Genomic DNA, 17,815 nt, shown 5'->3' on the forward strand with positions numbered 1-17,815 from the left:
GGGACTCAAAACCACATTCAAGAAGTTTATTAACCCTTCAGGTGCTTCACAGTAATTTTTGGAACGTGGAAGGAAAAACATAAAAAAAACATTTACTTTTCTTTCACAAAAATTTTCCTTTAGACCTAATTTGTTTTCCCTTTCACAAGGGTAACAGGAGAAAATAGACCATAAAATTTGTTGTGCAATTTCTCCTGAGCATACCGATACCTCATATGTAGTGAAAATCTACTGTTTGGGCACATTGCAGGGCTTGGAAGGGAAGGAGCGCCGTTTCACTTTTTGAATGTAAAATTTGCTGGCATAATTAGCAGACTCCATGTCATGTTTGGAGAGCCCCTGATGTGCTTAAACAGTGGAAACCCCCCCACTAGTGACACCTTTTTGGAAACTAAACCCCTTTGGTAACTTATCTAGATGTGTATTGAACTCTTTGAACCAACAGGTGCTTCACAGAAGTTTTTAACATTAAGCCGTGAAAATACAAAAAGCATTGTTTTTTGCCTCGTTTTTTGTTTTTATTTTTTTATGGTGTTGACTGAAGGGGTTAAACAGTGGGTCAGTTTTGTACAGCGGGTCGTTATGGACATGGCGATACCAAACATGTACTTTTATTGTTTTTTTTTTTTACATAAATAATTGTATTTATTGGAAAAATTTTTTTCTCTTTTTGCCATTTATTTGGGGATTTTCAAAAAATATTTTTACACTTTTTATAATTGTTTTTTCTTTTTTACTTTGTCCCATCCTGGTACATCACTGTATTGCATCAGATTGCTGCTATGATACTCTGCACTGCAGGGCATTAAGGCCCCGTCACACACAGCGATCTCGCTAGCGAGATCATTGATTTTGTGATGCCACAGCGATCTCGCCAGCGAGATCGCTGTGTGTGACGGGGATCAGTGACCGGCCCCCCTGCAGGGTATCGCTGATCGTGCTTGATCGGCCTGGGCCACTTTTCGATCACTGGTCTCCTGCTGGCCAGCACGCATCGCGTGTGGCAGCGAGAGACCAGCGATCAGCGAAGCTGGACGCTGGTTTCTAATGTAAACATCCGGTATCCAGGAGCCGCGGCTCCTGGATACCTGCTGTTTACCTTGGAAACCGGCGTACACGCTGTTTTCCAAGGTAAACAGCTGGTATCCAGGAGTCGCGCGGCTCTTAGATACCCGATGTTTACCTTGGAAAACAGCGTGTTCGCCGGTTTCCAAGGTAAACAGCGGGTATCCAGGAGCCGAGGTTCCTGGATACCCAATGTTTACATTAGATACCAGCATCCAGCGTCGCTGGTCCTGATCGCTGGAGGGGCTGTCTTGTGACAGCTCACCAGCAATCAAGCCTAACGATGTCCCAGCGATCCCATCATGTCGGATCGTTGGTGGGATTGCTGGGACATCGCTATGCGTAACGGGGCCTTTAGAGCAGCATCTGACAGGCAGGGAAAGATGTATCGCCCAATTGTGGACGATGCTGTGGGATGTCAGCTCTCACACAGAACTGACATCCGCACCCGATAGCCGCAGTGTTCAGTGTGAGGCTGTTTGATCGGTGCGCTGTACCTATACTGCGGTTCGCGGGAATGCAGTTCTCGCAGAGCAGTGCAAGTAAGGCACATGTCGGGAAGGGGTTAAGGTTATGAATCTGACTGCGAAATACAAATATCTGCCATGTTGGAAGACAGGGCCCAACCACCAAGGCCCCGGGGCGCTTCATCATAGTTTTTATGGCTCTTTTCTTGAGCAAAAAAAGTAACAGTAGTGACTTTTTTATTTGCACCTCATTCATTATTTAGATTGCGTCTTTTTTAAAAGATAATTTTGCTTGGTTTTGTCTCTTTTTTTTGTTTGACAATGTGTGAGTGATTTTCCTTATCCAAATAATTTAGCCTAATTCATTTTTTGAGACTTGTTGAAATGTAACATTTTTGGAGTACAAAATCTGTCTAATTTTATTTTTGCGCTGTTGAAGACTAAAGTGCAACATTTTAAAGAAAAGTGCACATTTGGCTCTAAAAAACTGCAAAGAAAAAGTAAAAGACAAGAAAAAAAGAGCATCTTTGTTTTTGTGTAAAATTCACCAACTTGCGTGTATAGTTTTGAAGAATTTGGTGCAAATAAATGCAACTAAATAATACAATAAGGCAAAATAAAAAAAGTACATAAAAAATTGCAAATGATGAATCAGTGACCAAGTTTCTCTATTCAACTTTATTCTTTTTATTTTAAAAACGTTTAATAAGCTGTGATTAGTCTCTTTCCACAAAAATGTCATACACAACATTCCTAGAAATACTAATAATACAATACTTTCTAAGAGATGAGCTTTCTAATTTCAATAAAAATGTAATCACACAATTTAGCAATGCACTTTGTGCGGGCGTGGAAAGGACTCAATTAACCAGTGTAAGGAATTAGGTAATTCACTACAAATTCTTGTATATGAATGGAGCTATACAATTGATTCAATTGATTTATTTGATTCAGATCTTTCCTTCACACCCCTCATCTGTTCACTCACCTCAAAAACGTCTCTAGAATTAAACCTTTTCTTACCTTTGACTTAGCAGAAACTCTTACTGTAGCTCTTATTCATTCTCGTCTGAATAATTGCAACTCCCTACTTATTTATCTCCCTCTTACTAGCCCTCCCCTCTCCAATCCTTCCTGAATACAACAGCCAGGATCATATTCCTTTCCAACCATTACATCAATTCCTCTACCCTGTGCTGTGCCAGTCGTTGTACTGGTTGCCTATCTGATACAGAGTTCAATATAAATTTATCACTATCATCCACAAAGCTCTCCACAGTTCAGCATCCCCCTACATCTACTCCCTCGTCTCAGTTTACAACCCTACTCGTGCCCATCATTCTGCTAATGACTTAAAACTAAAATACTCACTAATCCAAACCTCCCATTCAAGTCTCCAAGACTTCTCATGTGCTGCGCTAATTCTTTGGAATGCACTACCCAGGATAATCTGATTAATTCCCAATACCCACAGTTTTCAGCGTGGCCTAAAAACACATTTCTTTTGCCCCAACTCACTTATCTAACTATCCCCGTTTGGCCCTTATAAAATTTTCTTCAAAATAATGACCCCTATAGCATCTGTTCACACACCCTCCATGCACTTAATAGCCTCTGTGTCTGTGCTGTACACATACTGGCTGGTGACCAGTTCATGCAGCATTGTGTCCAGACTCTAATTAGTATATTTTGGCTGTATCGTACAATATAAGCACATTTTACCATTTACCTTTCATGTCTCCCCAATTTCCTCATAGATCATAAGCTTGTGAGCACGGCACCCCTCACTTTGGTATCTGAGTTATGTTTATTCTGTAATGTCCTTATTGTCTGTACAAGTCCTCTCTAAAATTGTAAAGTGCTGTGGAATATGTCAGTGCTATAAAATTAACAACTATTATTACAATTGTCTGTATATTTAAGCCTCTGTCCCCACCTTGTACCACGTTCTCCTGTTTGACAGATAGCTCTTTTTCTTGAAGACACACAGCAAAGAGTCTGTCAATCAAGGAGGAGGAGACTGTGCTAGGTGGGGAATAGAGCTGGAGTGACAGAGGCTTCAGCTTTACAACAGCTCTTCAATTACATTTGAATATCAAGTCAAATGCTGATTTCTAAGTAACAAAGGAATGGATTTGCCAAGTAAAGATATTGCTGGACTTGTCTTTGAAGGAGCTATATGTGCATATAAATAGATTGGGAGTGAAATTCTGCTGACAGATTCTCTTTGAGCATAAGTTGTAGGGGGGGAATTGTGGTGCCGCTGAGGGTTCAGTCACCACAGTGGTACTTCAACCCATTCTGAGGTGGAGTGTTAGGCATCGGGTTTCTGCCTCTGCACAGCAGGAATCCCAAGCCTTGCCATCTGCGGTCTCCCATTCCTCTCCAGCCACAGAGGAACCTGCTCAGCAAAGACGTCGTTCTCAGCTTCTTGCTCAGTCTACTACTGTTGGTTTGGTTGCTGCTGCTAATCAGGGTTCAGCTATAGTAACCTGCAATAGCCAGCAGCGAGAAGCTCCTGGGACTAAGTCCTTCTTTCGGTCCACTGAGCATGCCCGTGGGAAGTCCTCTCATTGGAGGTCTGAGGTCACATGCTCAGGTCCTATTGCTGCTCCGTTTGGACCACTAGGAAGGTCCTGGAAGGGCGATGCTATAAAAGAGTCGCATGGCCGCACGGCCATGCGCTAGTATAGACTCTTGTGGCTTATGGTGTGTATGATGATGGATGCTTGTTACTGCGACTTACTCATTATGATCCCCTCCCTCAGGTTGTGCTTGTGTTTAGGGAATAGGAGTTAGAGTCTGCGCCCACCTGTGGCATTGCATTCGCCACCATGCTCCCAGTCATCAGCACATAGCGTCCGATGGTGCCAATCTGTCCAGGGCACTTTTGTACCGCATAGAGTGTTAGTAACCGCCAGAGTAGTGCCGTGCGCAAGCATTGCGCTTTCCAGCCATAAGGTTAGGCTGGTTAGTGGCGTCCGCCAGTGCGGAGCTGAATGCACCTAGTTTGCTTTATCTTTAATTTGTGTATGTCCAGGCACCGCAGTAGCGGCGCCGAATGCTAGTGGGTCTAGAGGGACTCTAACCCCGTGTCCTTGGGGCAGGGTCCTGTGACCACAACACTAGCGCTCACTCACTTACGATTTTAATTAAAAAAATGCTTTGTCCCAATTAATTTGCACAGCACTGTACAGTATATATCATGCTCTACATCAAACCAGGCACAGAAGACTGACAGCCAAAATAGATAGAGCATGTAATAATTATCTGAGCTACATATGGCTCCTACTCCCCCACGGTGCATACTTGGGATAATACGATCCATATGTAGCTCAGGTAATTATTATATGCTCTATATATCTTGCCTGTGAGAATGTGTAAGGCAGGGGTCCTCAAACTATGGCCCGCGGGCCACATGCGGCCCGCCAAGGACTTTTATCCGGCCCCCTACCAGGCCGACATTGAACTCATGAACTGCACTGCAGTTCAATGCCGGCGGGCCCTGTAATCGCGGGCGGGATGAGGCGCCGAGGAAAGGTGTTATGCAGCCCTCCGTATGCAGCAGAGCACAGTGCACACAGATGCCGTGATTGTCATCACGCCGCCTGCGTGGCCTGATGACGTCACGCCGCCTGTGTGCCTGTGCAGGAAGAAGACTGAGATGAGCGGGCGCCTCTTCAGAGCAGCGGGGGACATAGGTGAGTACTTTTTTTTTTTTTTAATGCCGGGTCCTATTTGGGGTCATTTACCTGCCTAATGGGGACATTTACCTGCCTAATGGGGACATTTACCTGCCTATTGGGGACCTGTGCTGCCTAATGGGGACCTGTGCTGCCTAATGGGGACATTTACCTGCCTATTGGGGACCTGTGCTGCCTATTGGGGACATTTACCTGCCTATTGGGGACATTTACCTGCCTATTGGGGACCTGTGCTGCCTATTGGGGACATTTACCTGCCTAATGGGGACCTGTGCTGCCTAATGGGGACCTGTGCTGCCTAATGGGGACATTTACCTGCCTATTGGGGACCTGTGCTTCCTAATAGGGACCTATGCTGCCTAAAGGGGACATTTACCTGCCTATTGGGGACCTTTGCTGCTTATTGGGGACATTTACCTGCCTATTGGGGACCTGTGCTGCCTATTGGGGACATTTACCTGCCTATTGGGGACCTATGCTGCCTATTGGGGACATTTACCTGTCTATTGGGGACCTGTGCTGCTTACTGGGGACCTGTGCTATCTATTGGGGACATTTACCTGCCTACTGGAGACGTATGCTGCCTATTGGGGACGTTTACCTGCCTTTTAGGGACCAATGCTGCCTATTGGGGATTCTTGCACCACACCAGTCTGAGCCTGAGGTAAAAGTGGAGTTCCACCAATATGGGCACTGGTGAGGCTGTATTGATAGGCACTGATCAGGCTGCATTGATGGCCACTGATCAGGCTGCATTGATGGGCACTGATCAGGCTGCAGTGATGGGCACTGATCAGGCTGCATTGATGGGCACTGATCAGGCTGCATTGATGGGCACTGATCAGGCTGCGCTGATGGGCACTGATCAGGCTGCGCTGATGGGCACTGATCAGGCTGTGTTGATAGGCACTGATCAGACTGCATTGATGGGCACTGATCAGACTGCATTGATGGGCACTGATCAGACTGCATTGATGGGCACTGATCAGACTGCATTGATGGGCACTGATCAGACTGCATTGATGGGCACTGATCAGGCTGCATTGATGGGCACTGATCAGGCTGCATTGATGGGCGTTATCAGTCTGCATTGATGGGCACTGATCAGGCTGCATTGATGGGCACTGATCAGGCTGCATTGATGGGCACTGATCAGGCTGCGCTGATGGGCACTGATCAGGCTGCGCTGATGGGCACTGATCAGGCTGCAGTGATGGGCACTGATCAGGCTGCATTGATGGGCACTGATCAGGCTGCATTGATGGGCACTGATCAGGCTGCGCTGATGGGCACTGATCAGGCTGCGCTGATGGGCACTGATCAGGCTGCGTTGATGGGCACTGATCAGACTGCATTGATGGGCGTTATCAGTCTGCATTGATGGACACTGATCAGGCTGCATTGATGGCCACTGATCAGGCTGCGCTGATGGGCACTGATCAGGCTGCGCTGATGGGCACTGATCAGGCTGCGCTGATGGGCACTGATCAGGCTGCATTGATGGGCACTGATCAGGCTGCATTGATGGGCACTGATCAGGCTGCATTGATGGGCACTGATCAGACTGCTTTGATGGGCACTGATCAGGCTGCATTGATGGCAGTGCAGTCTGTATGTGTCTGTGTGGGCAATTTTATTACTGGTATATTGTTTTTGTAGCGCTGTATATATGTTGGTATTTTACTAATAGCAATTTTGAATCCCTAGGAAACAATGATATCAAGGAAGAGAAAAAATTGACTCGAAGTGTAGGATATTCGAAGAACCCCAAAAATCGGTAAGTTTGATGATTTAACTTCATTTTTAATATTGTATTTGTTCCTATTTTTGTTTTATTACTTCTAAATAAGATATGTGCAGTGTGCACAGGAATTTATTCAGAATTTTTTTCAAACTATATTCCGGCCCTCCAATGGTCTGAGGGACCGTGATCTGGCCCCCTGTTTAAAAAGTTTGAGGACCCCTGGTGTAAGGTGTGAAAAAAAGAAAAATTCTCAAAGTGTGATCTATCAGCTTTATTGATTGATTTTTGTTAACAAGACAATTCTCTGTCTTTTTTCCAATTGGTTTTAATCATGTAACTAATAATATAATAAAAATTATTTGTATTACATTTTCTTTGCGGTAGTCATTTGCATATGATTGTACTTTTATCTCATGATTTCTTTCCACAAGTTATTATCCCATTTTTCTAACGTCTGGTTACTTTAAATTTCTTCAGCCAAAGGTGGTAGTTTCACCCAAAGCATGCTAGTTACCTTCCATTGTTAATTACCATGCTTATCGGGAAGTTCAACCAGTGATTTAAAATTTATAAATTCCATTCCTTATATTACATATATTTTGGAAATGGAATGGCATTTATAAATGCAGTGAAAATCTAAAAAGAGTCAACTTAAAGAAAAAAAATCATCCTTCTCCAAATTGGGCCATATAGTATATATTTTATGATTCGCTATGGCTATAAATATTTCTAATGTGTCAAAACAAACCTGTTTCAAATAACTAAATATATATATAGTAGCATAGTAACATAGTAACATAGTTAGCAAGGCCGAAAAAAGACATTTGTCCATCCAGTTCAGCCTATATTCCGTCAGAATAAATCCCCAGATCTACGTCCTTCTAAAGAACCTAAAAACTGTAAGATATAATATTGTTATGCCCCAGGAAAACATCCAGGCCTCTCGTGAACGCCTCTACTGAGTTCACCATCACCACCTCCTCAGGCAGGGAATTCCAGATTCTCACTGCCCTAACAGTAAAGAATCCTCTTCTATGTTGGTGGAAAAACCTTCTCTCCTCCAGACGCAAAGAATGCCCCCTTGTGATCGTCACCTTTGTTGATACAAATAGATACTCTAAAGATCTTCTAAAGACATACTAGTAGGGAATTTAGATTGTGATCCCCATCGGGGACAGTGATGATAATGTGTACAAACTGTAAAGCGATGCGGAATATGTTAGCGCTATATAAAAATAAAGATTATTAAAGATTATTATTATTATCCTCAGAGAGATATTTGTATTGTCCCTTTATATACTTATACATGGTTATTAGATCGCCGCTCAGTCGTCTTTTTTCTAGACTAAATAATCCTAATTTTGCTAATCTCTCTGGGTATTGTAGTTCACCCATCCCCTTTATTAATTTTGATGCCCTCCTTTGCACTCGCTCTAGTTCATTTTATATTCTTCCTGAGCATCGGTGCCCAAAACTGTACACAGTACTCCATGTGCTGTCTAACCAGGGATTTGTACAGAGGCAGTATAATGCTCTCATCATGTGTATCCAGACCTCTTTTAGTGCACCCCATGATCCTGTTTGCCTTGGCAGCCGCTGCCTGGCACTGTCTGCTCCCAGGTAAGTTTATCATTAACTAGGATCCCCAAGTCCTTCTCCATGTCAGATTTACCCAGTGGTTTCCCGTTCAGTGTGTAATGGTGATATTGATTCCTTCTTCCCATGTGTATAACCTTACATTTATCATTATTGAACTGCATCTGCCACCTTTCTGCCCAAGTTTCCAACTTATCCAGATGCATCTGTATCAGAATACTATCTTCTCTTGTATTGACTGCTTTACATAGTTTTATATCATCTGCAAATATTTAAATATTTTTTAATGACTGGATTCTTTTATCATATCTTGCTGTCCTTCATTTGTAGTGCAAAATACCATTTGTTTTTAAATCTCAGGATGACTAATTCCACATTTATTCACCATTGTTTTTCAACTGGCTCAACTGCTCCAGGATGCAGACATGTTTGCTTTTTCACGTTCATTTTTTTTCATTGATGTATAGTCATAGACATAAGAGGGCTTGTTTTTGTGAAGCACAGTGTACTTTTAATGGCACCATTTACTGTACTAGAAAAGCAAAAAAAAAAGAAGAAATAATAGTAAGGTAAAATTTGGAATTGTCAGCTTTAATCTGTTGGTTAGTATGATTACAGTGCTGCTGTATATATATACTGTATATATATATATATATATTTAAATATCATAAATAAACACATATCGAAGAAATGTTACCATTATCCTGAAGTACAATACGTCACGAGAAAACAGAATCACTGGGATCCGTTGAAGTGTTCCAGGGTAATTACCTTTTAAAGTGACAGTGGTCAGAATTGTAAAATTTGGCTTGGTCATTAAGGTTAAAATTGTCTCTGTCACTAAGGGGTTAATGAAAAAAAAACACACCACTATTTAAGCCATAACAAATCTGCTCACTGTATTGTATGGTTGTTACGATTACAAGTTGCCAAATAAGTCATTGCTATAATGATTTGTGAGTTTTATTTTTTTTTTAAGTCTATTAAAAGTTTTTCTGGACTTAGCCAAATTTCTGTAGTCACTGTATGTACACACTGTATAGTAGAAGAAGGCATTCCTGTATGAAGATGAAGGTGCACAAGTAGAGGCCCAATCTATAATCCAATATATGAAGAACTTGGCACTCAAGTATAATGCAAGAAAATCATTTGAATTACAATCCGCAGTAAAATACGTCGTCTCCGTCTGTTATAGACCTTCTTCAGACTAACAGATTGCCCATATAGTATGCGGGACAATAAGATGCTGAAAACTTACATTTTACTGTGTCTTGCAATTAAAATTATTTTCTCGCATTATACTTGAGTGCCAAGTTCTTCATATATTGTATGTACTATCACGATCCCCCGGTATTCCTAGTATGAGATGGCGATTTGCATAATTGGAATCTTGTGCTGACTTGATTCTCATCCACTTCTCTCAACAGAACAGAGAGAAGCAGATAACTGCCCACTCGTGCTGGGAATACAGGGGAATTGTGACAAGGAGCACACAGCCTGGAAAACCCCTTTAAAATGTTATTATTGTAATTGTATTGTATATAGAGATGTACTGAGACAAAGAGATGCATCTTATATTAGTACGTTATTTCTGTAATGAAGAATAGAGGTATAGAAGGTTAGTTGGATAGATATGTGGCAAATTAATTAATAGCTGCACATAAATAAAACAAAAATTGGCAAATTTAGACACCTCAGATACTCTAGCTTTAAGCGGGCATTCATTTCCACTATTTCGTCAGATTTTCATTAACTAAATGTTGTCCAAAATATGTCTCCTTGGACATGATGAACGTGTTCCTTGATACTTTTGTCTTGTTACAAGCGCATATGCTCCACAGTTATTCATACAACTTACACGGTTTAGACCAACAGTGTAATTTTTTTGTTATACAGTTGAAACATTTGCTTTCTACTTTACACTTTGCAGAATCTTAAAACATATGGAAACTTTCAGAGACTATTTTTTTACATTAATACCTGAATTTGGTATATATAGTTTTTGAAATTGGGTTTCATTTAACCCTTATATAACACACCAATGTATCATATTTTGCAGTAATTTCCTGCAAATGGACGTACCGATACGTCATGGGGAAAATGATCAAAATCCTCGACAGCAGGCCATTTTTTTCATCGCTCAGGGGATCATTGGCACACTTCCGCATTGGATCTCACTGCCATTGTTAAGTCAAGTATGATTGACCAATCGCAGCAATTATACATTTAAAAGCCAAATCCTGGTAGCGGACAATCACAATGGTGATCGGTGCTGTTAGTCAGCACCACTTAAGACACATCTGCAGCTAAAGATGTATATTAACACTTGCTGCTTTGCATGACTTATAGCCTGTGATTAACTGAGTGTATGCATATTTTTTGGTGACCTCCCGATCTGAGGTTTAGCATTTTTTTTTGGCCATAGCTTAACAACATAAGCCGCAGCTTAGGTGATAGCATTATCTAAGACATGACCAATAGGTCTTCTAGACCTGGTTTCTTTACTTAACATACATTAGGTACGGAAAGTATTTAGACCCCTTTAAATTTTTTACTCTTTGTTTCACTGCAGCCATTTGGTAAATTTAAAAAAGTTAATAATAAATAATAATAATTTATTTCTATAGCGCCGACATATTCCGCAGCACTTTACATTATAGAGGTGACTTGTACAGACAATAGACATTAAAGCATACCAATAAACACATAGATCAAAACAGATACCAAGAGGAATGAGGGCCCTGCTCGCAAGCTTACAATCTTAAGGAAAAAGGGGAGACAGGAAAGGCAGATGGTAACAATTGCTTTTATTATTTGGACCAGCCATAGTGTAGGAATCGGGTGTTCCTGTTGCTGCATGAATCAGTTAACCGTCTAAATATGTAACAGAACAGACACAGAGGGCTATTACATGCATAAAGCATGTGAGAACACGATGTGAGGACCCTGGTTATGGTAAAAAATTTTGAATGAGCCATACAGGGGATATTTAGGTTAATTTCTATGAGGCGATAAGCCAGTGTGAACAAATGCATTTTTAGGGCACTCTTAAAACTGTGGGGATTGGGGATTAATTGTATTAACCTGGGTAGTGCATTCCAAAGAATTGGTGCAGCACGTGAAAAGTCTAGGAGACGGGAGTGGGAGGTTCTTATTATTGAGGATGTTAACCTCAGGTCATTAGCAGAATGGAGGGCACAGGTCGAGTGGTAGGCTGAGACGAGGGAGGAGATGTAGGGTGGTGCTGAGAGATGGCGTGCTTTGTGGGTGAGGGTAATAAGTTTATACTGAATTCTGGAGTGGATGGGTAACCAGTGTAAGGACTGGCACAAGGTAGAGGCATCGGTATAATGATTGGTGAGGAATATGATCCTAGCTGCAGCATTCAGGACAGTTTGGAGAGGGGAGAGCTTGGTAAGAGAGAGACCGATTAGTAGAGAGTTACAATAGTCCAGATGATAATGAATAAGAGAAACATTAAGAGTTTTTGCGGAGTCAAAAGTAAGAAAGGGTCGAATTCTAGAAATGTTTTTGAGGTGCAGATAACAAGAGCGAGCCAATGATCGGATATGGGGGGGTGAATGAAAGCTCGGAATCAATTATGACCCCAAGACAGCGGGCATGTTGCTGGGGAGTAATGGTGGAACCACACACGAAAATGGCAATGTCGGGCCTAGGTAGGTTAGGAAACACGAGGAGTTCAGTTTTTGACAGGTTCAGTTTCATATAGAGGGAGGACATGATGTTAGAGACAGCGGTAAGACAATCACTGGTGTTTTCCAAAAAGGCAGGCGTGATATCAGGAGAAGAAGTGTATAATTGGGTGTCATCAGCATAGAGATTGTATTGGAAATCAAATCTACTGATTGCTTGACCAATAGGGGCAGTATACAAAGAGAAGAGGAGGGGGCCTAAAACTGATCCTTGAGGAGCCCCAACAGTAAGGGTAAGATGAGAGGAGCAGGAGCCAGCAAAAGATACAGTAAAGGAGCGGTCAGAGAGATAGGAGGAGAACCAGGAGAGAACAGTGTCCTTGAGGCCGATGGAACGGAGCATAGGGAGTAGGAGCTGATCATCCACAGTGTCGAATGCTGCGGAGAGATCCAAGAGAATTAGCATGGAGTAGAGACTGTTAGAAGATCATTAGAGATTTTAGTGAGGGCAGTTTCAGTAGAGTGAAGAGAGCGGAAACCGAATTGTAGAGGGTTGAGGAGAGAGTTATCTGAGAGATAGCGGATAAGTTGGGCGTGAACCAGGCATTCCAGGAGTTTAGAGATGAAGGGAAGATTAGAGACAGGTCTATAGTTAGCGGCACAGTTTTGGTCGAGGGATGGTTTTTTAAGTAATGGCTGTATGATTGTCATGCCCGTCATGCCGCTTGCGCCTCATGATCCCCACTGTCATGCCTGCTATGCTGCTTGCGCCGCATGATTCCCGGAACAAGGTCCTTGCGGCCGCTCCGGGAGCCCCCTCTAATGCGCATGTGCATCTCACCTTATGGCTGCTTGCCGTTGCTGGTGCGCACTCGCGTTCCACCTTGTGGCTGCGCGCCATTGCTGGTGCGCACGTGCATCTCCTGTGCTGGATCCTTCAGCTGCTGCCTGTGCCCGGCGCATGTGCATGCACTCATCTCCATGCTGCCTGCAACGGTTCCTCTTTATGGTTCGGGAGGACCCAATCCAGCGTTCCTCTCTATGGTCCTGGAGGACCTGTTCCAGCGACTCTCTCTATGATTCTGGAGGACCAGACTCAGCGTCCCTCTATGGTCCTGGAGGACCTGATCCAGCGATCCTCTCTATGATTCTGGAGGACCTGATCCAGTGATCCTCTCTATGGTTCTGGAGGACCTGATCCAGCGATCCTCTCTATGGTCCTGGAGGACCTGATCCAGCAATCCTCTCTATGGTCCTGGAGGACCCAACCCAGAAGTCCTCTCTATGGTTCTGGAGGACTGACCCGGAAATCCTCTCTGTGATCCTGGAGGACCTGACCCGGAAGTCCAAGTATCCAAGCCCTATATCAGGCCGCCTCTTCCTATGGGAGGGGCCTGATTATCGTGTTGCTTCCCTGCTAGGTCTGCTTGGTCTCTGCTCGGTTGCTCCCTGTATTCTGTGCCCCTGCAATCTGCCCTGTTGTGCTTTTTCGCACACGCTCTGTGCTTGTACTTCATCTCGTGTCCTGTACTTGTCTTGTGTCTTGTATTTGTCTCGTGTTTTGTACTTTGTCTCGTGACCTGTACTTTGCCTTGTGTCCTCCACCTCGCCTTGTGTAGTTTTCCTTTCCTCTGCTCTGTTGTGCTCCTTTGGCACAGGTTCGGCTTCTTTCTCATGCTCTGTCCTATCATGCTCTCTTGCACAACCCTGTTTCTGGACTATGCCTCACCATGCTGTCTGTACGTGCTTTGGCCATGTACTCTGCCTTCAGCTATATCTTTGTATTCTGACCTATTGTGCTCCTTTAGCACAAGTCTTGTCTTGTACTCAGCTCTTTTTCTTGTATCCGGCTCTGGGCTCTAACATATGCTCCGCTTCTCTCCTCTTTACCCAGCTCTGTGCTTCAGCCTACGTTCCGCTCCTAGCTCTGTATCTAGTTTCTTCCTTGACCTGGCTCTGGGCTCTAGCATACGCTCTGCTTCTCTTTGTTGTACCCTGCTATGTGCTTCAGCCTATGTTCCGCTCCCTGCTCTGTACTCTGTCTGTACCTTGCCTATCCTTACCTCGCCTTCATTCCCCGCGTGCCCTACACATGCGCCTGGTCTTGCCTTGCTTGCCTGTTTGTGCCTCAGCCATGCCCGTCTCAGTCGTGCCCGCCTGCTTGTGCCTCAGCCATGCTCGCCGGCCAGTGACTTAGCTGTGTCCGCCTGTTTGTGCCTCAGCCGTGCTCGCCTTAGCCTTGCCCACCTGTCTGTGCCTCAGCCTGACCAGCCTGCCAGTGCCCCAGTCGTGTCCTCTGTGCTTCCTTGCACTCACGCTGTTCCTGCACTGTGCACCTCATGCCCCTTGGGATGCGCAGGCCCTTGCCTGCTTCCTGGCTTGCCTCCTCGTGCTCCCTAAGCATGCTCAGGTTCTAGCCAGAACCCTGCCTTGTACTCAGGCCCTTGCCTGAATCCTGGCATGCCTCTTAGCATGCGCAGGCCCTAGTATGAACCCTGAACCCTGGCGTGCCTTCTAGCACTCGCAGGCCCTAGCCTTGAACCTTGGCGTGTCTCCTAACACGCACTCTGCCTTGAACTTTGTACCCTGGCGTGTCTCCTAGCATGCACCCTGTCTTGAACATTGGACCCTAGCATGTTCCCGAAGCACGCACCTTGCCTTGAGCCTTGGACCCTGGCGTGCCACCTAGCACGTACCATGCCTTGGACCTTGGCGGGTCCTCGCACGTGCCTTGCTATGTATCACTGTGTCCTCACAATTACGTCTTGAATCTGGTGAAACCCTGAGAGCACGCTTTGCCTTGTCTTGTACCCTGCTTGTATCCTGCAAGTTCCCTGTTGCCAGACACTCACACTTGTGTCTTCCATAAGCTGGCCGTCTGGTTCTAGCAGTCATGGTGGCTCACCCCCTTGGTCTTGCCCCTGACACTCCCTGTATAGGGGGTGGTCCTCACAAGGTCAGCTCACCCTAGGTGGGTGGGTGCCACGACCCAGAGGGTCCACTCTAGAAATCGACACAGCAGAATACGTCACAATGATGGCATGCTTAAATGAGGAAAGAAAGATACCGGAAGATAGAGAGAGGTTAAATATTTTTGTGAGTGGTGACAGCTGGGGAAAGGGACTGGAGGAGATGTGATGGAATGGGGTCACTAGTGCAAGTGGTAGGGCGAGAAGATGCAAGAAGCCTGATTTCCTTCTTATGTTACTGGTTCAAAATTAGAGAGTGAGCTAGATGCAGTGGGGGAGGGAGGACAGTGCATGGTATGAGAGGATTGGGAGATAATTTCCTGTCGGATATGGTCAATTTTTTCTTTGAAATAATTAGCCACATCGTCAGTGTGGAGATCCGTGGTTGGATCCTGCACTCTTGGGTTGAGTAGTAAATGAAAAGTGTCAAAGAGATGTTTCAGGTTATTGGATAGTGAGGTGATGAGGGTGTTGAAATAGGTTGTTTTGAGAGGTGGAGGGCAGTGTTGTATGTTTTAAGCATAAACTTATAATGGATGAAAAGTTCATTTTTTTCTCATTAATGTACATTCTGCACCCCATCTTGACTGAAAATAAACAGAAATGTAGAAATTTTTGCAAATTTATTAAAAAAGAAAAACTGAATTATCACATGGTCTTAAGTATTCAGTCCCTTTGCTCAGTATTGAGTAGAAGCACCCTTTCGAGCTAGTATAGCCATGTGTATTCTTGGGAATGATGCAACAACAAGTTTTTCACACCTGGATTTGGGGATTCTCTGCCATTCTTCCTTGCAGATCCTCTCCGGTTCCGTCAGGTTGGATGGTGAACGTAAGGTGGATAACCATTTTCAGGTGTCTCCAGAGATGCTCAATTTGGTTTAGGTCAGGGTTCTGGCTGGGCCAGTCAAGAATAGTCACAGAGTTGTTCTGAAGCCACTCCTTTGTTATTTTAGCTATGTGCTTATTGTCATTGTCTTGTTGGAAGGTGAACCTTCGGCCAAGTCTGAGGTCCACTCTGGATGAGGTTTTCATCCAGGATATCTCTGTACTTGGCTACATTCTTTTTTCCTTCAATTGCAAACAGTCATCCTGTCCCTGCAGCTGAAAAATACCCCCATAACATGATGCTGCCACCACCATGTTTCACTGTTGGGATTGTATTGGGCAGGTGATGAGCAGTGCCTGGTTTTCTCCACACATAACACTTAGAATGATCACCAAAAGGTCTATCTTCATTTGGTCAGACCAGAGAATCTTATTTCTCATAGTCTGGGTGTCCTTCATGTGTTTTTTTTTTTTTTTAGCAAACTCTATGCGGGCTTTCATATGTCTTGCACTGTGGAGAGGCTTCCGTGAGGCCACTCTGCCATAAAGGCCCGACTGGTGGAGGGCTGCAGTGATAGTTGACTTTGTGGAACTTTCTTCCATCTCCCTACTGCATCTCTGGAGCTCAGCCACAGGAATCTTGGGGTTCTTCTTTACCTCTTTCACCGAGGTTTTTCTCCCATGATTTCTCAGTTTGGCTCTACGGCCTGGTCTAGGAAGACTTCTGGTGGGCCCAAACTTCTTCCATTTAAGGATTATGATGGACACTGTGCTCTTAGGAGCCTTGAGTACTGCAGAAACACTTTTTTAACCTTGGCCATATATGTGCCTTGCTTTGACCTCATGATTCTCATTTGATCTGACATGCACTGTGAGCTGTGAGGTCTTATATAGACAGGTGTGTGTCTTTACAAATCAAGTCCTATCAGTTTGATTAAACACAGTTGGACTCCAATAAAGGAGTAGAACCATCTCATGGTGGATCACAAGGAAATGGACAGCATGTGACTTAAATATGAGTATCTGAGCAAAGGGTCTGAATACTTATGACCATGAGATATTTTGGTTTTTATTTTTCAATAAATTTGCAAAAATTTCTACATTTTTGGTTTTTATTTTCAGTCTAGATGGGGTGCAGAGTGTACAATAATGAGAAAAAAATGAACTTTTTTGAATTTACCAAATGGCTGCAATGAAACAAAGAGTGAAAAATTTAAAGGGGTCTAAATACTTTCCGTACCCACTGTATAGGGAGGTAACTGAGATTTTTTTCACTTATGGTAAAGGTGATGAACAAGCTACATTTACAGTCTCTATATGAGGTTACTAATTTATTCATATGATTTCATTCTTTTGGGTGGACCAACCTTTTCTCACATGATTACACCTCGTATTTTTCCCATGTATGCTTTATGGCCCATTGAATTAATATATGATATACAGCCTTCTTTAGTATCCCGAATAGGTCCCCCCAATGTGCACCTGTATGATGCATTGGCTATTGCAATGCGTGCAGGAGGGAAATCTAAAGGGCCAGTCTAGGGACAGCCGTCGGTGAGTGGGGGCACCACATTGTGTACAAGCTAGGGTGCCAACCACAGCGGCAAGGTAGGGACACACACTAGGGAAACTCTATGGTAAGTAACTTTTTAAAGTCCACCTTATGATCCCCTTGGTCATGTGATCTGATTATTTTTCTGGCTGTTTTGGTTGTTAAGGACCTGATTGCAGGCCTTACTTTTGTATACTGTCCTGCCCCTTGAGTGTTTTCAAATAAGGTGTTTCCTCTA

At 43.8% G+C, this 17,815-nt stretch overlaps 1 protein-coding gene across 1 annotated transcript in view; it reads right to left on the reverse strand.

Annotated features, from left to right (window-relative positions):
* IL6 (interleukin 6) overlaps positions 1–15,124 on the reverse strand; it is a 78,390-nt gene extending 63,266 nt beyond the window's left edge. The window contains exon 1 of the mRNA XM_073581520.1: positions 14,926–15,124. Coding sequence (XP_073437621.1) covers positions 14,926–15,124 — 199 coding nt within the window. The remainder of the gene's footprint in view (positions 1–14,925) is intronic.
* Positions 15,125–17,815: the final 2,691 nt, after the last annotated feature.

The sequence above is a fragment of the Dendrobates tinctorius genome, unplaced genomic scaffold (genome assembly GCF_039654945.1).
Source record: "Dendrobates tinctorius isolate UK_male_01 unplaced genomic scaffold, ASM3965494v1 ptg000070l, whole genome shotgun sequence".
NCBI classification, from domain to species: domain Eukaryota; kingdom Metazoa; phylum Chordata; class Amphibia; order Anura; family Dendrobatidae; genus Dendrobates; species Dendrobates tinctorius.